This window comes from Cuculus canorus, chromosome 1, assembly GCF_017976375.1.
Source record: "Cuculus canorus isolate bCucCan1 chromosome 1, bCucCan1.pri, whole genome shotgun sequence".
NCBI lineage: Eukaryota > Metazoa > Chordata > Aves > Cuculiformes > Cuculidae > Cuculus > Cuculus canorus.
The window spans coordinates 83,286,074-83,310,080 of record NC_071401.1 but is presented as its reverse complement, the minus strand read 5'-3'; the positions used below and the strand labels follow the sequence as shown (position 1 = coordinate 83,310,080).

The following is a 24,007-nucleotide window of genomic DNA, read 5'->3' as shown; positions in this document are numbered from 1 at the left end:
TTACTTCCTGAATCTTTAGACCTTGTAGCTGCCAAAACAGCACCTCTGATAAACGTTGGAAAATGACCCACCTTAAGTAGGAAAAGCAAATGCACAAGGTAAGTTTCACTCCAAATAAAACAGCATAGTTAAAACAAAAATCTGTTCGACCTCCCCCCTTTTTCTTTCAGTTTAGGAAATGAGTAAAACAGAAAGAAAGAAAGAGTATTCTTACGAATATGTGAACTACACTCCCTTCATGAAGACCCTGGAAAAGCCAGTTCAACTAGCTGTTTAACAAATATGTGCTAAAAGTGATGGGAACATGAGAAATGGATTGCGTGCTTTGGAGACTGACCTAGAAAAGCTGTATACCTGACACATCACTTCCAGCTGTGCTTTGCGCGAAGCATTTAGAAAGCGAGGCTCATGGTGTTGGGTGAAGCTGCTTAGCAACTGAAAGTTTGGTTTATTTGAGCCTTTGTCGTTGTGTATTTCCTGTTAACTACAAATTTTAAAAATAATTTGAAAGGAAAAGCGATCTGCCAAGGAGCATTTCTTTAACTTAAAACATACACAGAAGCTGTAAGAGCCATAAAAGTAGTTTATTTTAAAAACGAGTTCTAAACAGGCTGGCAAAACTAGTGGCAAGTCATGGTATTAAACAAATCATTTTAGTGAAGAAAAGGTGCATGGAATTTTTTTTTTTTTTTTTTAAATGTACAAGATTTATCATGAAAGAGAACATCAAAATAATAAGCTGGTCTGTCAAAATAAGGTTTTTCGGTGTCGGTAACTGCACTGATATTTAATGGGCAAATGTTACAAACACATTTTACTAGGAATGTGCAACAAATAATATTTTTTCTGCTTTACTTATAACTGTGTGGCAAATAACCATTGATGTATTGCTAATGAAGGAAAGTTCTTGTTTTTCTGACATCAAATTAAACTGTAAGTAAGCGATCTAATACAACATGAACAATATGAAAGCTCAGACTGTAATGGCTGAGGCAAAGAATTATAGATCAAGTTTCTTAAATTGTATTTCTGCCTGAACTGATCTAGTTTATGAACTGTGACAACATTTTCAAGCTTCTCGGAGCTGCAGATTTCTGAAAGAAATATTTCTTGCACAAGAATTTAAAAAAAAAACAGTTAGCAAGGAAAGTGAAAAACATGCATGTGGAATAAAACTGAAACTTGTTATAGGTTCTTACATTAGAAACAGCCAGGAGTCAATCATGCCAAAGCTCCTTATTCTGTGGCCTCAGCAGCAGAAACTTCAGCTCTTTTTTAATTCCGTCTGACAATGTTTTGGACTGTGCATAATCCGTTATGGCATGTATTATCGTCGTTCCAGGGAAATTTTGCAGAGACAATCTTCTCCAGCAGTTCTTCCTGCCAGCAAAGTATGCAGAGCTTTCAACTAGATTACTGGTAGACTGTAGGAGAACAATACACCTACATGAAAGCTAATATATTTGCATGGTTCTTCTCTCTAAAGACTTTTCCCATTCTTTTTTATCAGTCATATCAATCACTTTAAAGATTGACTTCCACATTAAAGACAAAAATGCACTGAAGATGCTGGAGCTGATAAAATTGTTAGGTTTAAAATGTTTTATAAAACAGCTATCTGTTCATCAGATGTTTGTGTTACATAGTTGTATCGATAATTGCTGTGTAGTCAATGAATATAAATAGATCACAAAAATATGTAACATATACGCCATTGTATGTCCAGCATCAGTGGTATTTTATTTACTGTTCACGTGCCAAACTTAAAAAGACAATGCACTTGAAATATTCTTGTCTTTGTCCTCTGTAAAACAGCAGGTCCCACCCACAGCCTGGGATTGTGCTTTGGTTGAGAACTAACCAGAGCAGGTGCTGTTACTCACTTCAGTGCCATCGCTCCTCTTGTGGGTTCTCCTGTCATTTTGAGCTTTGAACATTTTCTGTCTCTAACAAACCTTGAAGGTGAATAAAGTGCATCAAGAAATGTGACTGCTTTGCAAACTGCTCACTCACACTCTCACAAAGCTGATATAAAAATACCGCAAAATCATTTCTCCACAAACATTTGCCGCACCCTGGCTGCTTATTTTCCATAGCTATAACCAACTGCTCAAAGCATAATACAAAGGTGAGAGAGCCCCATTAGCATTCTTCACCCATCAGTCATTTAGGTATGCTTTAGATATAACCCTTTCTTGCTAAAGAGGGCATCTTCATAACTGAAGCTGTAATAAAATATCAGAGAGCATTTCCTACATGCTTGTAGTCTTTCATTGTAGTCTTTCATTTCATCTGTTTCATCTGTTATCCTATGGGTTTGGAACTGGAGCCCATCTTGTACCATTTGCTCATGGTATTTCTGATCTCCTGCTAACTAACAAGCATCAGCTGCTGCCTGTGAAATACATCATAAAAATACAATAAAGCTTTATAAAGAAAAGGCACAAACTTAAAGCCTTCTTATTTCACCTCAGATTGCTCCTGTCAATAATCCAATGCACCAACAAACAAGAAGGACTGTTTGCTAATTTTACAGACAGCTTGTTGAGAAGCATCACTCAGTTCTACAGTGCAAAAGTTAAATATTCCTGTAGTCTGGGAAGGACTTGTTCCTGCAATAGCTGGCTTTGTCAGGTCTATAAAGAGACTGCAATAAAGAAATGCAGGAATTTTCTTGAAGAGGGAACAACAAAAATTATTATCACAAAGAAATTTTAAGATTATGAGGGAGGGTGTACCTTGTCTGTCTTTCCACAATACCCTTCCTGGTGAATTATTTCCTACCATGTTCTTCAAGTGCTTTTCCTTTCACATAAAAAATATTTTAATGAAATTTTCCAGGACTAATAAGAAGCTATTTTTCATATTGGAAACCCAATGTTGACTATTTGAAATTGCTGTAGTTTGAGGTGGGGGTAGAGGTGACAATGATTTGGGTAAACTCATAAAGATAGGATCCACGTTATTTTCTTTCTGTTCTTATCTGTGGTCTTAAATTAGGAGTGCAGGCTTCTCTTCCCATGCCAGGGAGGAGATGGCACTTCAAAGCAGAGTTTAGGTGTTGGGAACCCCCTGGTGGAGTCTACATCCAGTCCACACCAGGTCGTGGAGGTTCCTACAAGGTTTCCAAAGACAGGCAGCCAGGATCACTGCTTCACCCCAAGTCCTGAGGGAGTGCCCTCCCAACAGACTGTGATGGCAAGTATACAGCACAGCCTATGGAACCTGCATTTTCCATACATAACTGTTAATCTGAACAAAGATACTTTCAAGTATCTTTGCATCTTGAGCTTCATTGCTACCTAAATATTAACAGTAGTCAGTAAAAGCAAGGCACTAGTTTGCATTTGAAATCTGTTATGTGACCAAGATTAAATATGAGAATAAATATCTTACATTAAAAATCTTACATTAAAAAAACATTAAAAATAACAAGCCCCAAGGTCCTAGTAACTGATCAGAAAATGACACATGAACCTGAATTCAGTAAGTCACCGCCCCCATAAGGACAAGCTGAGGGAGTTGGGGTTGTTCAGCCTGAAGGAAGAAAAGGCTCTGAGAAGACCTTATAGCGACCTTCCAGTACCTGAAGGGGGCTACAGGAAACCTGGGGAGGGACTCTTGATCAGGGAGTACAGTGATAGGATGGGTCATCATAGTTTTAAGCTGAAAGAGGGGAGATTTAGATTAGATATGAGGAAGAATTCTTTTTCCTGTGAGGAGGGTGAGATTGCCCAGAGAAGTTGTGGCTGCCCCATCCCTGGAGGTGTCCAAAGCCAGGTTGGATGAGTCCTTGGGCAGCCTGATTTAGTGGGAGGTGTCCCTGCCCATACCAGGGGGGTTGGAACTGGATGATCTTTATGGTCCCTTCCAAGCCAAACCATTCAGTGATCCTGTGATTCTCATTGGATGGACTTATATGCTTTTCCTGCTAGTGTATTTGCTGCCTTGTCCTTGAGTGTCGTGAAAGATGTTAATCATAGAGAGGCAGAAACTACGGACCAGCAAATCTGAAGAAGCAAAGCAGCATTTCATTAACTGATTATATGAAAACGAATTTCCAATGATTTAAAGCAGAACAAAATATTGGTTCAGTTTATCATATCTGAAAGGAATTTAGTACTCATTATGTCTGATGATTTGAGTAACAAGTCACACAGCACAGGATGGATACGAGACCCTACCAACAGCAGATGTCAGTGGAGAAGACCTTGCTTCTGTCCAGCTTACCCAAGTGGGCTGGAGATGCCGCGTCCTGAGCTGGAGATCATTGCATGATGGAATCATAAAATGTTTTGGATTGGAAGGAACCATGAAAGGTATCTAGTCCAACACCCCTGCAGTGAGCAGGGACATCTTCAACTGGATCAGGTTGCTCAGAGCCCCGTCCAACCTGACCTTGAATGTTTCCAGGGATGGGGCATCTACCACCTCTCTGGGCAACCTGTGCCAGTGTTTCACCATCCTCAGTGAAAAACAATTCTTCCTAATATCTAGCCTAACCTTCTCCTCTTTAAGTTTAAAACCATTTCTCCTTGCCCTATTGCTACAGGCCCTGCTAAAAAGTTTTTCCTCACATTTCTTATAAAGCCCCCTTTAAGTACTGAAAGGCCACAATAAGGTTTCCCTGAAGCCCTCTCTTCTCCAGGCTGAACAACCCCAGCTTTCTCAGTAGATGCTGCATCTTGGGTGGCACAAACCAAAGAATGTTAAGATATGGTGATTACATGTAGTTTTATTATGTTAATATTTTGATGTCAGAAAGGCTTAGAACCCTCCCTTGATCTCAATACTCTTATCTGTATCCAAATTGTACCAGCACTGAGACATCTCTGAATAGCCGAATATCATAGAATGGTTGAATAGTTTGGGTTGGAAGGGACTTTAAAGATCACCCAGTTCCAACCCCTCTGCCATGGGCAGGGACACCTCCCACTGGATCAGGCTGCCCAAGGCCCCATCCAACCTGGCCTTGAACACCTCCTGGGATGGGTCATCCACAACTTCCCTGGGCAACCTCTGCCAGTGCCTCATGGTGAGGAAATTCTTCCTAATATCTAGCCTAAATGTCCCCGCTTCCCACTTAAAGCCCTTCCCCCTACTCCTATCACTCCACGCCCCTATAACACCGCCCCCCGCCCCGGCTCCCATTCATTCCCTTTGGCGGCGGGGGGGCGGTGACAGGGAGCACGTCGCCCCTAAGCCCCGCCCCCCCGGGCGTTGCTAGGAAACCGTGGCGTCAATGAGCGCTGTTTCTCGTTCACGAGGGTCCCGGCGCCTGTGGCGGGGGCAGCGGTGGGCGTGGTCATGACAAACCACGCCCCTTTCGTGTTGCCAGGTGACGGCGGCCCAAAGGGGCGCGGTTTAAACGGGCCACGCCCCCGAGACGGCTTCCTGACGTCACTCGCCGCGACATGCCCGGCGCCGCCATGTTGAAGGTGAGGGACGCGCTCGTTCTCCCGTTCCCCGCGTCTCTCCCTGCCCTCCCGCGGCCTGGCCCGCCCCGCCGCAGCCGGAGGCCCAACACGGGGCTTCCTCTGGCTCACCGCTTGTCCCCGGGCCGCGGCTGTGCGGCGGGAGGCGGCGGGGGGCGGTGGTGCTGGCGGGGCGAGGCCGGCAGGGGGCGGGCGGGGAGCGCGGGCCGAGGGGGCGCCTCTCCCCCTGCCCCTTTAGTACGGGACTGTCATTCATAGAGTGGTTTGGGTTGGAAGGAACCTTAGAGCCCATCTAGTTCCAACTCCCCGGCCACGGGCAGGGACACCTCCCACCAGACCAGGCTGCTCAAGGCCCTATCCAACCTGGCCTTGAACACTTCCAGGGATGGGGCAGCCACAGCTTCCCTGGGCAACCTGTGCCAGTGTCATCCATCATTGTGAAGAATTTCTTCCTAATGTTTAATCTAAATATCTCCCCTTCAAATTTAAAGCCATTCCCCCTCATGCTGTCACTCTGGGCAACCTCTGCCAATGTTACTACCCTCACCGTATACAATTTTCTTCCTAATATCGACACTGAAAATACAAGCAAATAAACTCCCTAAGACTTGGTTTTGAGTTTTAGAAAGTGAGCACCCTTTATCAGGCCTGGGCAACACAACGGAGCAATCTCCATCAATTGTGTGTGGCGAGACAACAGCTGGTTACAGATTGTATTTCCAACTTACATGCATATGTATAAATTCTCCTAGAAATCTTATGCATATTCTATTATTTCCAAGGTCTAATTTTAACGTTATTATGGACTTCAAAACAGTCAAATCTCTTGCTAATTTGGAGCTTGGAGCAAGCTCTCTGCCTGACCTTGTCTTTGAGGTAGGGAGAGACTCCAAACAGCTGATTACAGAAGAAGTCATATCTGTTCAGCACAATTCAGACTGAACACAAGATGTTATCATCAAGGTATTATCTGCAAAGAATGAACAGTGCCTGGAAAAACACTGAAAGAAAACATGCTATCAGGGACATTCTGTCTAACTTTCAAAAAATACAGTTACTTAGACGAAACTTTAGCTTAAATAAAAAATATTCCACTTTCTGTAATAATAACTACTTCTTGTATCAAGAGCTAATCTAAGTCTCCCCACTTTCAGCTTAAAAGCATTTCCTCTCATTGTATTGTTGCATTGCTTGATAAAGAGCTTCTCAAAAACCCAGCCAATGGTTTTCGTATTTCACTTAAAATTGTTCTGAAATCCATATTGTCTGGTAACAGCTGTAGACTCATTATTTTGCCTGTGACTCTCACCAGCTGTTAGTTTTACTCTTGTTGAGGCAGCATAATCTCTCTTTTTTAATATTTCAAAATTTGAGTGCCCTGTTGCACAAAAATGAAAACCACATGAAGAAACATCTGGTTCATTATTTAAAATTACTTCTGGAATCCAGACATAATCATAGGATTAAGACAGAAGTAGTCTGGGATCCAGAAGCAGTATGGAGCTGTGAGATGGTGTCACTGCAGAGTTTGGGTTTGTACAGTCTTGAAGGTCCTCATCCTTTTTAGTGCCTGTGGGTTGCCAGCAAAATTTTTGAGCAGGGGAGAATGTGGGTGATCTGGGCTCAAATTGGATAATTGCTTCTGAGGTCTTTGCCACAGATCCCTTCAGGCTAAAAGCAAGATGTATGTTTTCATCAAATGGTTGTTATGACTACTGAAGAAGCTGGAGGTTGTTTTACAAACAGATGACGCTTGATTCTTGAAATTCTTTCTCTTTTGTACCATATTTTTTTGTCAAATACTGATAATATATCTATATGCTGAGCAGGCTGTGCTCGCATTTCTCTTGCCGCAACTTAATTGGTTTTGCATTTCAATGTTGAGGCAGTTGCTGGAATTCTTAATTATTAATTTTCTCTCAGAATCATTGAGAACTGTGTAAATGATGCTGAGTTGTCCATTAAAGGTGTTATATATGAACTTGTGGTACTATGCAAAATATTACCACTTTTATACAACTGTTGTGGTTAGGCAGCTTCCAGTGCTTCAGGCCAACATAATTTTTGCCTGTAGGAGCAAACGGGAAGGTGGTTTCCTGTCCTTGGTAGCTGTACTTCAGGAAACAGGAGTAGTCAAGAGTTTGTTTGGAGTTTTTTGGTTGGTTGGGTTTTTTTCGTTCCTCTATATAGAAGGAAGAGTGGAAAGAGAAAAATGCAGCAGCTTCACGCATTAGGACAAATATCAGCCCTCACTAGAGCATGATTAAGGATTGTTTTACTTTTGCTCTTCCTTTCCCCAGTTTTGACAGGCTGGTAGTAACAATAACAGAACTGAAACAAGATGGAAAAAAAAGAGAAAAGTTCTTGTTAATGTTTAACTTCCCCCCCTCTTTGTATTGAAACTTAAAGTGATTTGTTCTTCCTGGAGGCATTTTTTAGTTAATAACTTGGAAAAAAATTAAGAACTTAGTAAAGAATTAAGAATGTCAGTAAATCAAGACAACAGGAGATAAAACACAGTAGTCTTTTTTCCTCCAGCTTTCAGACAGATTTTGCTTATGGGTGATTTGATGTCTACAGATAAAGTTGAATCCTTCAGTGGGGGAAAGGGATAAACTGAGTACCTTTTTTACTTAAGGTAAATAGAAAGCACTGCCTAGAGAGAAGAATGTTAGCTCTTCTTTTTTTGCTATGAACTGAGTAACTGTAAGACAAAGCAGACAGAAGGCACAACTCAATCAAAATATTTTACTAAACTAGTTGACTTAGTAACATATGGTTAATATGGAATTAAGAAATGAGATCCTAAAGTGAATTTTGGAAACAAAAAGTAGCACAGTTAATCTTTCATACTACCAAATAAACCTTTTCACACACGCGCGCATGTGTGTGTAGAGCTTCTTCCTGCACATTTAGTGGTTAACTTAATTTTGTGTAAAATGTAGGTACGAAACCCTTGGAAAATGTCTGCACTTCGGCATTTGGGTAATATGGTGTTCTCAGTATGGGTAGTTCTGTCATCACTGATGTTTGTGAAAGCAGGGTCCTTCGATTCTTGTACTCTGCTGTTCGCTTGTATCTTTATATACAAATCTCAAATATTAAAAACATTAGGATTTACTGCTTCTGCTGGTGACATTTAGATAATTTTAACACAACACAAATGGTGTTAGTAGCAGCAAAAGAAGCCCACCTATTGTTTAATGCAGCAGACTGGATTTATTTTTCCTAAACAGAGGTTGTCAATGAATTGTAATTGAAGTGCTGTTTTTCAGTGTTGCTGGTCTGTTTTTTCTGTGTTTTTTTTTGTTCTTATTGTTTTCTTTTTTCTTTTCTTTTTCTGCCCCCCCCCCCCCCCCCCCCCCCCCCCCCCCACTAGGGACACTTATAGAAATGTTAATTAGAAGATGTACAAACTGTGAATGTGTATTCATGTAACAAACTTTCACCCTGTTCAGGAATTGAGTATTAGACACCTGCCTCTGAGTTGCTGTCTCAGAAGTTGTGTTTTCTCAAGGCTTATTTCCGAAACCTCCCATAATACCAACTTCTTGAGAGTGTGGTACATGTCATTAATTTAGTAGCTGATCTACCAAAGCTATTTGTAGTTTTAGACTTGTTAGAAATTTAGGCTTGTATGAAATATTTGCACTGAATGTTGCTGTTCAGGCAACTGGTTGCTGCAGTTTAAATCAAATTTAAGCTGCTTTGAGGAAAGTGAATGGAGCAGAGAATGTCTTGGTGTCTTTTCTAAGTGTGTGCTTCTTTCTTAAACATTCAAAAAAATCACAGAAAGTAATATCTTTCCGAAAGCATATTTTGCAGAATGAAAGTGAATTTCAGATTTCTGCCTTTTCAGTGACAGAACAGTTTTTCAGTGGAAAGAGAGGAAAGAATGAGGAAGTGTATTCTACAGTTGTTAATGGTTAGTGGGATTCGTGTTTTCATCTTGGCTAATGAAAGTATGTGAAAAATCTTTGTTTAAGGAAGATTCTTCATTTCTTTCCTTAGTTGTGAAACAGAGATGATCCAGTCATTGTGGTGTTTCATTGTAGTGCTGTAATAATGAGTCCATAAATACAAACAAGGAAAAACTGCCATGTTAAGCATGTTTTTCCATACCTTTTGATCCACCAGATCCCTTATGTCTTTCCGGAAAGCAATCCTATGACCTAGTTCTTGTGTGCTGTTTCTTTACATATAAATGAACGTTCTGAGGAAGTGTGACAACTAAAGAGTCTGGTTTTGAGTTTGAGGAGTCGCTTGGTTACATTTGATAAATACTTCAGCTGCAAAGCAGTGGAAGAAATTTCAGCTGCAAATACTGAAATCTGGATGCAATAAACATGTATTCTGGATAATTTTAAAACTATTTTCTAACTGTTCTGCCATGGTCAGAAACAAAGATTCAGAGTTAATTGTCTTGTGGCTGGTTTGGTTATCACCATAAGAGCATGAAGGATGTAAAGGTTTGACCAAGGCTTCAGTTTCACAAGCAGCTAGGTCAATGTAAATGTACCCTTACTGCTTCTGAAAAGGAAGAGGGCTTGCTGCCTTCTCCTTTTTCATCCTTTCTTCCCTGGCCACGATTCCTTTGGCTCTTGTCAAACAATTTCATGGACGGATTCAATTTACTAACCCAGTACAAAGCTCTCCACTTCTTTTTCAGGATTAATCTTTTGCCAAGTTGGCGAGGTGAATTGCCTCGCGGTGGAAGCGTCCGGCCACCAATGCTAGGGCAAGGTGAGCAGCAGGACTTCTGGGAACAGATGCCGTGAGCAGAGCCAGACCTCTCTGGTTTGGTGGCCGCAGGCTGTTAGATCCACTCACCCTGTAACCTGATACAACAAACCACAGGCTCTTGTAACTCTGCACGTTTCCCCAAGCAGTAACATGAATATGAGACATTGAAAGGTTTCCCATGGGAGCTACTGTTTGTCAAGTTAAACCTTGTTCTTAGTAAGGATGTGCATTCGTTGGAAAGTACTTTCCCTGGCTTCTTGATTTGCTACACAGCTAAGTTTTATCTTCTGTGTTTTTTTTTAAACCTAAAGCAGTCTCTCTTGTTAAAAAACATAATTTAGTGTAGGTCCTGAATATAAGAAGAATCATATTCACCTTCCACACAGTTGTTCTGTTGTGTGACTGTAGTCTGAAGCATTAAAAACCAGTCAAGTATCTGTTGTGAAGCATTGTAATTCATGTATCTCACAGAAAAGTAGGAGACATCCCTACAGTGATTATGTTCTGATACTTTGAACTGTAGGTCTCATTTTATTCCTAAATCTAGATGCAGGCAATAGCTGGAAATAAAATGCTGGACTTTTTGGTGCTAATTATGAGAAAATGCGGGTGTTAATGGACATGCACAAAATTGTTTAGAATGTGAATATAATGTTCTTAATATCTATACTAATAAAGGTGACAAAATTATGTTCCATGTGCAAGAAAACAGCAGATCCTTTTGTGAGGTGAAAACTGATGAGATTAGCATCTATATTTACTGTCTCCTTTAGCTTTAGGATTTTCTAAATGTCATCTGAATAATTTAGGTGTTACCGTTGAGTGCCTGAGAGCATTACATTGTATAATGCTGACTCCCCTTTCTCCTAACTTCCAAACGTCTTAATATATCACTCGTTAATGTAAACATTGGACATGAGTGTTGTCTGCATGGATGTGTTCGAGCATGTTGCTGTTTTGTTTGTACTTAATGGTTTACATCTCTTCCTCGAACATTTCTAGGTAATTCGGCTGGGGGCCGCCCCCGTTAGCCTGAGCTTGCTCTCTATCCAGGTTTATGCTTCCTCTTCAGAGAAGGAGACTTCCAAAAAGGAGTTGCTGAAAATTGAGGAGGTAAGTATGGTCAGAGCCCTAGTGCTCTTCTGTCTGTATGGAAATAACTACAGAATTCTGAAGACATTATGTTTTGAGGCGTGAAAGCATTTAGATACATTTCTTCACTCTTTGTAGTCTTGCCTTTCAACTTGCTTCTCTATTTTCACTAATAGACATGTTTATACGGTTTTGCTTCAATTACCCAAGGGCTGCATTTGATGCTCTCTGCTTGATAGCATCAGGCTTGCTTATGTGCGAGATCTCTTTCCTACGTTAAAGTCTTCTGTTCTTCATTCAGAAATTTCCTTTTCATGTTTGTAGCTTTACTTACTGTATTTCCAGTCCACGTGAATATTTTCTTTGCTTTTTATCTAGGTAACATCATGTATTTTCTATTATGAGTACTGTTGGCAAATTATAATAAAAATTAATTTATGTTGTCAAATAAAACAGCAAATCAGAACTTTTTATTTCTAAGAATATTCTCTTTCTTATAGGCAACAATTCTTGTCTGGTGGTGCTTTGAATCCACTAGAGTAGCCTCCAGAATTTTGTCAGCTTTCCTTTGTTTATGGCATTCAGACCTGACCAACAACACTTACAATAAGTGGTGATAATAAAAGCCTGTTACTTTGTTGTTTCTCTAAGATGTTACAGATATCTGGGTTATATCATCAGCAGAGCTTTAAATAACACCCTGTCAAACTGCAGCCTCACCAGCATTGTTGCATAGGCTTTTAACAGTCTCCAACATTTAAAAAAAAATGCAAACAAACTAGTTTGTGAGTAAATATGGCTTCATATCCATGAGAGTCTGTAAATGTTTAAAATATTAAGTACTTCAACCCAAACTAAAGTGTTGTTACATGAGCAGTGAAAGTAGTGAAACATATTTTTGTGCATACTTAGGTCTTTGGGATGTATTTGCAGGGGTGGTTCACCTGCATAATAGGAGAGGATCAATCATTGAAGCAATCTCCTGGCTTCACTCTGGTGAAGTAACCTTAGTTTGGGCGCGCGTATGCCCTGCACCACTGATGGCGTGAGTCATTAATGAGGCAGCAGTTTGAAGCTATGTATGTGCTGAATAATTGGCTTGCCCATCACCTTCAGCAAAGCAGAATGTGCAAGACATGGAGTTTTGACTGCCCTTCTTAGCATTCCTGATGTATTTGTTTGGATCTACTCTGTCAGCTGTCTGGTTTGTAAAATGGATGGCGATTTCCTTGTCTCTGTGACTTCTGCACTTGTGCTAGACATGGCTCCTAGGTTGTCTAACAGGGTCAAAATTAGACTCATTGTGACTATGATTGCCAGAGATGATTGCATTTCTTAGGCAAATAAGGATTTAAATGCTTGTTTTTTAAAGTATTATGGGAGATCCAGCTGCATGAGTTATCAAATTATTTGACAAATTCTGTCATAGAATACAATCATAGAATGATTTGGGTCAGAAGGGACCTTAAAGATCATCCAGTTCTACCCCCCTGCCATGGGCAGGGATACTTCCCACCAGATCAGGCTGCTCAAGGCCCCATCCAGCCTGGCCTTGAACACTTCCAGGAATGGGGCAGCCACAACTTCACTGGGTAACCTGTGCCACTGCCTCCACCACCCTCATCATGAAAAATTTCTTCCTAATGTCTAATCTAAATCTTCCCCCTTCCAGCTTAAACCCATTTCCCCTGGTCCTATCACTCTGTGGCCTTGTAAAAATCCCTCCCCAGCTTTCCTGTAGCCCCTTCAGGTACTGGAAGGTCTCTATAAGGTCTCCCAGGAGCCTTCTCTTCTGCACGCTGAACAACCCCAACTCTCTCAGCCTGTCCTCATAGTAGAGGTGCTCTAGCCCTCTGATCATCTTTGTGGCCCTCCTCTGGACCTGTTCTGTGTCATGATATATTTTGTTATGGTTAGCAGCTTTTTATTATTATAAAGATGCAGTTGTTTTCTGACTTGTCTTGAAAAGAGGGCTAGCTACACTACGATGCAACAGTGTGTGTAAATACTAGTTTACAATAAACTACTGAATGTAGTATAAATGTGATGTCAAAGAGAAGCTCTTTGTACGAAACATCAGCATGGAATTTTAACAGTTTTTAGTTTGATCTGAACACTGCTGTTTGTTTTCAACGGTACAGACTTTGATCATCTTTTTTTTTAATTAAATACAATTTTAGATATGATTAAGTAATTGTTATAAATATGTCTTGATGCTAAACCTTAAATACGGTCTTTTAGTATTTATTATGTGAAGATGCCTACTGCTTTTCAGATGGTAGATGTTACAGCTCCTATTTGCTCATCCCTGTGGTGCTGTTAATGCTGTCAGTTGCTGATTTGGCTACTGACGCAACATTAGAATGCCCTACCATTTCCCTGCTCAGTAACAAACAGACAAATTTGTATCGGATGTTACCTTTGTTACAAACTACTTAGAAGCCTTAGTGATGGCTTGTGCAAATATAGAAAATGATTGATTGTGATTATTTTAGAGTTCTAGTACATTTAGTCTGATAACTGGGAACCAGATGTGCTGATTAAGACCAGAAACATCTTTCACAATTATGTTTTGTGTTCTCATTAAACTAGTTTAATACTAATTTATGACCTGTGACTTGTATCATGTAGCAGCTATGGGTGAATTGCATAGCAATTAGAAGTCATCTTCATCGTAGTATATAATTAAACTTTGTTCATAATGGGTGTCTCAGAGCTGTACCTGAATTTTTATTATGCGTTGTTTATGTAGTGAGCACCATGTTAGGTGTTCCCTGGTTAGACTGTTTGTGCCCTGAAGACCTACACAATTACACCTTTGTTTTTAACCTCTTGTTTGCTGATATTCACAGCTGTCACTCTACTCCTCTCCAGCTCGTGAGACTAAATATGTGGAGAATCCACAAACTCAACTGGAAGAGGGGGTTTCGCGTTTACGGCATGTTATGGAGCCATACACAGCCTGGTGTCAGGTACAGTGGTTTTGTGTCACATCTGGTAGTGCTTCAGTGGTAAGGGTTGACCTGGGATTTTTTTTTTTAGACACAGAATTAATAGATAGCAGCAAAGTAAAAGTTGATAGGTGTACAATGCTGCATTACTTAAAATTTTCCACAGTTCAGGTCATAATATTTACCTCCTCCTCACACAAAAGCAGGGTTTCTTTCTACTAATTTGCTGAACTAAACCCCTGCTTTTTCGTTTTTGTATCCCTCCAAAAGAATTAAAAGAAGATTAACTAAAGTGTAGAACTGTTGTCCTAAACAGATTTTAAGCTTAAAGATATCTGAGGGTATCTGGATTTAGTAATGTCTTGTGACTGAGGAATACAGGAGAGTGATTGAATTTTCACTTGCTGTGCTCAAGGAGAATGCCATAAAAGAACAAGCTGTGTGTTTTGCGGCAGCGATAGAGTTGTCCTCACTGTAGCTGTGATGCAACACAACTCTGCAGAGAACATGTCAATATTTCCTGAACTGGAATGCTGAGGGAAGGAACATGGTGCTCTGGAAGAGAGAAAATCCTAGGCTATTAGTAGTGTCAAGCCTGGACCCAGACCTTACGCCAAAACTTTCTTATATATTTTATTAGGTGGCATGCTTATGCTAAACAGTCATTAAATACAGAAGTAGTCTTTGGAGCATAGAGGAAAAACAAGATCTTTGTAATCAAGACCCAAATTATTGATACTGGACTGCAGAGTCGTACAATGGCTTTCCTTCTCTTTCCTGACCCAGCAAATGTTGAGGCTTACTTCTGAAGTGAAGGCATCTTTGTCATCTGGTTGCATCTTTGCAACTTTAGGTAGCAGCAGTACTGACTATCAGTTTTGAAGGAAAAGGGGCATTTTCCACAGTATAAACTCATGAGTTCTGTTTGGTTGCCTGCTCTAAGCATAACTGGGAATGAAATTTTAGATGAGGTTAGTTGCCCATTTGGATTGATTGCAGGTAAGCCTTGAACAGTGCTTTATGTCTTACTGGCCTGTTGTCTTCCTATTTGCCTTATTTTTTGTGTGTGTGTTGTTCAGTTACATAAGATGTGCTCTTCTGCTCACACATGACAAGCCATTTCCTGGCAGTGGTTTACTGACTCATTTTATGAAGTGGGCATGTAAACTTTACGGGTTTGGGGTCATCTTGCTTGCCTGACTGTAGTCAGAGATAGTTTTAGTTCCCACCTACTGTGTTAAAGAAAATAACATCTTAGGTGTCTCTCAGTTGTCTTTAAAATTAAAAACATAACGCAGGATAATGAGCATAAAATTAGTTCTGTTCATGCTTCCATTTTACAATTTCATAATTGGTCCCTTAACCATGTGGAAAGCCAATTCAAAACACAGGTGTTCACCGTCCCAGGAGGTGTTTAAAAGAAGGGTAGATGAGGTGCTCGTTGATGTAGTTTAGTAGTGGACAGGTACAGTCGGACTCGATGATCTCAGAGGTCTTTTCCAACCAAACAATTCTATGATTTAAACGAGCCAGTTATGTGTGGGCTATGAGAGAAGATCAGACTTCACTCAGTCTCTGGGATCTTTAGAGCATGTTCTTTTTTAATTGGCTTTTAATAAGACCAACATCCATTTAGAGTTTTGTTGTTGTCGCGTGATAACACTTTTTTTTCATGATAATTTTATTTTAAAGCCACTCATGCCAGTAAGGAAATGAAAGTTCTGCATATGTTATTCACCATGCAGTGTTTTAAACAAATGCTTTGACTTCTGCGTGGATACATAGAATAGAATCATAGAATCATTAGGTTGGAAAGGACACGCTCGATCATCGAATCCAACCATTCCTAACAATCCCTAAACCATGCCTCTCAGCACCGCATCCACCCGTCCTTTAAACACCTCTCGGGAAGGTGACTCAACACCTCCCTGGGCAGCCTGTTCCAGTGCCCAGTGCCCCTTTCCGTGAAAAATTTTTTCCTGATGTCCAGCCTGAACCTCCCCTGGCTGAGCTTGAGGCCATTCCCCCTTGTCCTGTCCCCTGTCACTTGGGAGAAGAGGCCAGCTCCCTCCTCTCCATAACCTCCTTTCAGGTAGTTGTAGAGAGCAATAAGGTCTCCCCTCAGCCTCCTCTTCTCCAGGCTAAACAACCCCAGCTCTCTCAGCCGCTCCTCATAAGACTTGTTCTCCAGCCTCTTCACCAGCTTCGTTGCTTTTCTCTGGACACGCTCCAGAGCCTCAACATCCTTCTTGTGGTGAGGGGCCCAGAACTGAACACAGTATTCAAGGTGCAGTCTCACCAGTGCCGACTACAGAGGGAGAATAGTCTCCCTGGACCTGCTGGTCATGCCGTTTCTGATACAAGCCAAGATGTGATTGGGCTTCTTGGCCACCTAGGCACAATCCTGCACAGCTTCTTAGAAGAGAAGGACCTGGTGGCATTGGCTGTCAACCAACACCCTCAGGTCCTTCTCCTCTAGGCAGCTTTCTAGCCAGACTTCTTTTTGTCTGTAGCACTCCATAGGGTTGTTGTGCCCCAAGTGCAGGACCTGGCATTTGGCCTTGTTAAACCTCATGCCACTGGTCTCAGCCCAGCAGTCCAGCCTGTTAAGATCCCTTTGCAGAGCCTCCCTACCCTCCAGCAGATCCACACTTCCACCCAGCTTAGTGTCATCTGCAAACTTACTAAGGGAGCACTCAATGCCTTCATCCAGGTCATTGATAAAGACATTGAACAGGGCTGGACCCAGTACTGAGCCCTGGGGAACCCCATTTGTAACTGGCCTCCAGCTGAAGTTAACTCCATTGACCACCACTCTCTGGGCCCGGCCATCCAACCAGTTTTCAACCCAGGAGAGTGTGCGCCTGTCCAGGCCAGAGGCAAACAGTTTCTGAAGCAGAATGCTGTGAGAAACTGTGTCAAAGGCTTTACTGAAGTCCAAGAAGACTACATCCACAGCCTTTCCCTCATCCAGTAGTCAAATCAATTTGTCATAGAAGGCGATCAGGTTAGTTTGGCAAGACCTGCCTTTCGTCAGCCCGTGTTGACTGGACCTGATCACCCGGTTCTCTTGCATGTGCTTCATGATAGCACTCAAGATCAGCTGTTCCATGACTTTCCCTGGCACTGAGGTCAGACTGACAGACTGACAGGCCTGTAGTTCCCTGGATCCTCCCTGCAACCCTTCTTGTAGATGGGCACATCAGCCAGCCTCCAGTCCAGTGGAACTTCCCCAGTCAGCCAGGACCGCTGGAAAATGATGGAAAGGAGTTTTGAAAGGACATCCACCAGCTCCTTTAATACTCTTGGGTCTTGCAACACTCAAGTGCTGTTGCGAGACCATTCTCTGCATTGGCTTTGGGCACATGGGTTTATGAATTTATTCCCTAGTTGATAGGCACTCTTGTACTGTCTCTTCAAAGGATTATTAGCATAACAATTAGCAGGGTTGCTCTTATTGAGGTGTTTTATTCTTCTTTGATAAAAGGCATTGTGAATTCTTTTGCCTCCTGCATATTTTCAGTCTTAGAAAAAATCTAGGACTAGTTTGTGGGGTTGATGCAGTGCTCTTTGATTTATTTTGGCCATTGTATGAGTGTCTTGTTTTCCAAGTCACTTACAAAATGCAGTTTTGTTAGCATAATTTAATCTCTTAGAAAGTGGAATTTATCCCTTTGCAGAATGAGTCACGTACCCCTGTGAAGCGCTAGGAAAGAGTTTATTGCGGTGTTGTACTTGCATTCTTTGCAGCAACTCAAGTCTTTTTGCAATACCTACGTACAATGAGAAACCTGAGATAATCATGGATTTCAGCTCTCTGATCAGTGACTCAGCGAAATATTGAAGTTGACTTCTCTGTTTTGAGGTGTTATAATTCATCTGTGTCCGAAGACTACTTTGAGAAAAAGCTGTAGGTTATGCCAAATGTAATATTGAGCAAATGTAGCCCTGCCAGTAAAGGGTGGAAGTAGGAATAAAAAGTTATTTTAGGGATGCTACACTTCTTTTTCTTTTTTTTCTTATTTTCTTTGTCAGATCAGTCACAACCTGTAGTTAATATTTTACTTACTTGGTATCTGTTTACTATTGTTTGCTCTTTTTTTTGTTTCTTTTTTTTAGGATCTTTATGCCAAAGCTATGCCCAAGTTAGAAACAGCTGTTGAGCATGGTAGAGGTAAATCAGTTTAGTTTTCTTAAATAGCAATTTAAAATGGAGGACTGTGCTATATCTTCTCTTAAAAGAGAATTCCATGAAGCATCATTGTATAGATATAGTTTCTAATGCATTTAAGACTACTTTGTTTGCACCGTGTATCTGTTAAAATTTTCCTTGTAAGTCATTATGACACTACATTTCTAATCAATTGAAGCTCAAGACTTGTATCTATGTTGACCGATGTCAGTAAAAATGATAGTTATGCAGGAAAAGGAGGGCAAAAAAGCCTCACAATTTATTTCCAGCCAGTGGTATTTGCTTGACCCTGCCTGGTGACTGAAACGTTCTGTGATGTTTATTACCTGCTGCAAGTGTTAGGTTTTTTGTTTGCAATGCCTAACCTTTTAATTTTTATTTCCTTGGATCTCCTAAGTATTATGAATTAATCCCAGATAGTCTGTATTTATTTTTGTTTTGGGGGCATCCTTTTGTACTTAGGCTCATTGGGACTAAGCATGGATACCACATAGAGCTTGTTTCGGATACTGCGTCTCTGTTCTGTAAACTTAAGTCTCAGTCTTTTGAACTCCTCTGTATGGAAGGTTTTTCATAGTTTTCCATTCCCCCATCGGGCTCCAATCTTGGAGTGAGCTTTGTTTATGCTGTGTCTTTCCTTTGTTCTGTTATTTGATTTTTTTGTCTGGTGTCGTACTGAAACTAATTCCTGTTAACATGTAAGTGCAAGAATCCATTTTGCAAAGATTTTTAAAACTAATTTGAAAAAGAGATAATCAAGATGCAAAAGAGTAAAACAAAACAGATGGCCCAGGAGCAAAGGCAGAAGCTTCTATGAAAATTGGTAAATACAATACGATGTGCAGTTTCATTCATGTGTCACTAGAGAAGATCTCAAAGGCTTTGAATTTTATGCCAGCAGATCTAAAATGTGCATGATAGTTAAATGTGTTTTGATAACTTTGTTTTGTAACAGTTGCCAGCATGTGTTGATGATTCCTTATCACAAAACCACTTTCACATTACATTAAAGCACTTTGTTCTGACTTCTTTTCAGAGGGCTTTGAATTTCTCCAAAACCCCCCTGCTGGATTTTATCCAAGGCTTGGTGTGATAGGTTTTGCTGGAATTGTTGGATTGTTTCTTGCTAGAGGTAAGTGGGAACCTTTTGAACTGCTTATGTGATTTGGGAAAAATGATTTAGTTGTAGTTTTTTGGGTACTGATTTTTAACTGCTGTGACGCACGAGATCTGATTTAACTGTACAAGCATGTTTCTACAATGTTCCTCCAATTATAAACTACATGTAAAGGGGGTGTAATAACCATCAATTATTGTTCACTAATACTGTGTTTGTTACTGGGCTATAGTCTGATCTTTTCCGAATCTAGCTTCTTACAGCAAAAGTAGCAAGGGATTTTTCTTTTGTAGCTTAAAAAGTTCTTGATTACATACGTCATGGTAGAAGACTACAGAGGAATAAATTACAGTAAAATACAGAGGTTCCTGAACTATGAACAATTAGTTGTATATTCAAGTTCCTTCCATGTTATGTGTGTCCAGGCACAGAGCTGCTGTAGATGGTGGTACTCCGCAAAAATGAATAGTACTATAAATATGTGCACGTTTTGTGCTGTAGAAATGTAATATAGTTAATTTCATCACAGTAGTTGGAGAAACTAATATGTTTACACTTTCATAGGAATAAATGTTATTTAAGAAATGTTAATTGGGAACAAGTATTTTGTGTTTACATTAAGATATTATTAATACAGTGAAACAAAATAATGCAGGAAGAAAACTCGTAGGTCACAGAACTGTAAAGTTCTAGAGTTTAAATACTAGCGAGGACTTGCTTTGGATGAAGATACTTTCATGGGGCCCGTATGTGTTGAACAAACTGGAAGTGTGTGCTTCGCTATGTAGAAATGAAAAGCATTCTTTGATTACATGCACTTACGAATCCAGTCCTCAATATACTTAATTTTCCAGTGAGGATGATGAAGGCAGGACTTTTTTCCCTGGCTAGGTTTTTTAAATGAAAATCAAGGTGTCTAACTTTACTCATTTTAAGTTCTTTCTCTTCAAATTCCTGCTTCTTGATATGCCATTATGATTTAGATCAGTTTCCAGCCTTTACAACTGTTAGGAGAATTGTGAAGGGGAAAGTCTTGGGGCTGGATGTGAAAGATTAAAGAGTTTAAAGTTTAATAAAAGTAAAAATCCCTCATACTACAGATATCTGACTTTCAGGAATCGAATATATATATATATATATATATATATATATATTTTGAATCTTTCAGGATCAGAGCATTAGTTTTTAAACTTTGGTTATAGTTTACAATACTTTTCTGGAAACAGGCAGTATTCAAACTGTAGAAGGAGGAACCACTTAATTTTGATGCTACAGAAAGTTAGAACCAAATTTCCTCTTTTTTGATCCCTTTTCCCCTTTGGTCTCACTGGAAAAATTGCCCTCTTGGAAAATACAGATAAAATGTCCCAGATGTATCCATAACACCTTAAGATACAGCTGCCCGCTAGGTAGAAAGTACGATGTTCAGAGTTTTAATGATGTGACTATTGTGCAGTTGTCCAGCTTGGTGTAAAATGCCGCTGAAGATAGTTAGTTCTAACCTTCTTGAGTAGTACTGGAAAAATCCGTGAGAGTATTCCAAAACTTCCCTCTAATGGGTGTCTCCAGCAGGTAGCAGCCTGCTGTAAGCCATTAATATCTTCAACTACTACATTTATTCCTAAAGTGATATTGCAGGTACACTGACAAGCTATCACCAAGGAAGATTTCCCCATTCCCAGAAATAACAACAAAAGTATAGTTTTTCCGGTTGTAAAGATGCAATGAAGCTTGCCTTTTTTTGTGCTTTCTTACAGCTAATTGGTACCAAGTTCCCTCTTCACAAGAACAGCAACATCACTTTATGAGTGTCTGTTGTTTACTGTTGAGTTTCTCATTTTGTCAGTACCATATGTTAGTGGAAACACTAAACACTTCTAATATGCATTTCCTCAACAAAATGCATTATTGTTTTACTTGAAGCATGCGTGGCTTCACATATAGAACAGGCTGTTCTATGAGGAACAGAACTACCGCATCCTGACTCCTGTTTGTCTGTTCTATGACCTTTTTTCTTCCCGTACTGCTTGCTTTTCTCCTTTACTTGCTCCCTTCTATGTTCTTTTCTGACTGGATAAAGTGCAGCATGCAGTGATGCATATTGTCACTGGTCAGCAAGGATACACAGCCTGTGGCCAACTGTGGTAAGAGGATGGACTTTTCAGGCAGTTAAATTATTTTAGACTTTTAGAATTGATTAGAGAGTTAAAATTGATTAAAATGTTCAAAATTTACTTGGGGATTGAGCAGCAGTAGGCGTATCACGTAAGTACTTCAGTTTAAAAGTACTTCCAAGTGCTTTGCAAATTCCTATAGTGAATCAAGAAAAAAAATACTCATAAGAGCAGTTGTGGAAGAATCAGTATTTCTGAGTCAAAGTAGCTTATGAAGTTCATAGTGGAATGTCTTTTATTCTGCTTGATGTATGAAAAGAATGCTATCCTAACTTTTCTTTGCCTGAGTTTTTCTTTTGGTTTAGAGAAGAGTATCAGTTGGTACGATGTTATTAAATATCTCCTTTCTGTGACTTTTACTTCATTTTTCAGTACTGAAATAAATTATGTATTACTGCAGTAGATACTGCAGTGTAACGTCACTTTCACTACGGAAATACATCAATAGAAATATTCTCTTAAAAAGATTAAAAGACTAAGTACTGATCAGAATAATCGTGTTTCTTAAGAAACCATTTGGGCTGCGGAGTAAATAGGCTAAACTTTATTTAATATAATTGTTTTGATTATAAATAAAAGGGTTGGGTCTTTCAGCTGCCTTGGTTAACATATAGTCTAACAGTGGTTTGGTTTTTTTTTCGTTATGGAACAGGCTCAAAAATAAAGAAGTTAGTGTATCCTGCAGGTCTTATGGGTATCGGTGCCTCCATGTATTACCCTCAGCAAACGGTGTCTATTGCAAAGGTGAGTGATGATACCTTTCTTGGGAGAAGTTTCTTTTACTTTGGTTATTGCTTTCTGCCTTCAAATTAACTGGCAATCAGTTTTTAAAAGCCAAGTCATTGTGCTTGTCACTTTAGAAAATGAGAGCTATTTTGTCAAAGAACATGCAGCCTAGGCTGAAAGGTGGTCAGATATTCTCTTTCTTTTAGTGACTTTTTTCCCCTGACACCTGCAGTAGTGTATTCAATTTGAGGAACTCAGCTAACTTCAAGTAATTATAAATGAACATAAATATGCTTAGTAAGTGCACTTGGTGTGTTTACTTACAATACTAAGGAGGCCTGAAATATCTTGAGAGCAAATGAAAACGTGGTTTGAAAGAATGAAAAAAAAAAAAGAAGGATGATTCCATAGGGAAATCGTAGAAACAATGTTTTGAGATAAACCATTGTTACTGACATTTTCTGCTTTCTGTTGGAGAGGATTTTAAGAAAGGTAGCATGCATGTTCTGGAATGGGCTAAGAATTCTGCTGCTTACTGGATGCGTTTTCTGTTTATGCATTTGTAGTTTGAGACACATAAGAAACATGTTAACTTACAGTTGTCTAAGTGAGTTTCCTGTGAAAGAAAGAACTGGAGAGACCAGGTGGTTGCTTACAGCCCCTACTGATGTCAGGTTATATGCCTTGTTGTCCGCACTTAATTGTACCAGCAGATTCCGCAATACTCCACCACATTCTTTGTGAAATCTAGCTGTTAACCTCTCATAGTGCACATATTTTAGCGTGTCAGAAATATTTTGTATTTCGGGCATTGGTAAATTGGTTATCCAGTTACTGGTGACTTGTGAACGACACTGAGATGTCAGGATGAAAAGATTATATTCATAAGAACACATGATGTTATTTGAAAACTGAAAGTTCATTGACTTAGGGAGAGTTGGAAATGCTTTGTTTGAACTCTGCCAGCCTGCTGATACCCTGATCTTTGATGGAATCTCTTTTTAGTGCTTCCAGGTTTCAGATGCTCTAAATACAGAGAATTCTGTTGACTCATTCTCAGAGTGAAAGTTATGCAAGTGGCATGAAAAAGAAAAATCATAAAAATTTAAGAAGCTTAGAGATTTCCGTTGGAAAATGTGTATTGAAATTCTAATTGCCTTCTGAACAGTGAAGTGGGAAGTGATTGAATGGTGTTCAAACTGATGTTATTGTTTTCAAAGAAGCTCAGTTCAGTCTTAACTATGGATTTGCTACTAACAGCTTCACAATACCTTGTTTATTTTGCAGAAACTTTGAAGTGCATGATTGCCCTTTGATTAATTCACAGTTCTTAGTTTCACTGTAACAAAAAATCTGATAGGAGACCATGAGCCTGAAGCTTGCTTGGAATAGGTTTAGCTTTGTTGACTTGGTCAGGACACTAGATGTGTGAGTTTGGAAACTTCCGTGGAGAGTGTGATATCCTAGACACTGTTTTGGTTCCTCTAATCTTTTGCATTTTTCTTAAAGAAGTGAAGTTTTAAGCGTATTTCTTACTATGCATAATTTTTATGCTCTAATCTGAAAATGAAAGCACT

The 24,007-nt window shown here is 39.9% G+C and overlaps 1 protein-coding gene across 2 annotated transcripts in view; it reads left to right on the top strand.

The window, feature by feature from the left end:
• Positions 1-5,325: 5,325 nt before the first annotated feature.
• The window catches only part of APOO (apolipoprotein O), a 37,501-nt gene continuing 18,819 nt past the window's right edge, over positions 5,326-24,007 (top strand). The window contains exons 1-6 of one of the 2 annotated variants that reach the window (XM_054083833.1): positions 5,326-5,438; positions 11,181-11,291; positions 14,123-14,242; positions 18,341-18,395; positions 19,450-19,545; positions 22,357-22,448. In XM_054083833.1, coding sequence (XP_053939808.1) covers positions 5,415-5,438; positions 11,181-11,291; positions 14,123-14,242; positions 18,341-18,395; positions 19,450-19,545; positions 22,357-22,448 — 498 coding nt within the window. In that variant the 5' untranslated portion in view covers positions 5,326-5,414. Of the gene's footprint in view, positions 5,439-9,315; positions 9,361-11,180; positions 11,292-14,122; positions 14,243-18,340; positions 18,396-19,449; positions 19,546-22,356; positions 22,449-24,007 lie in introns of those variants that run through there. The other variant, XM_054083823.1, reaches the window with a different exon arrangement.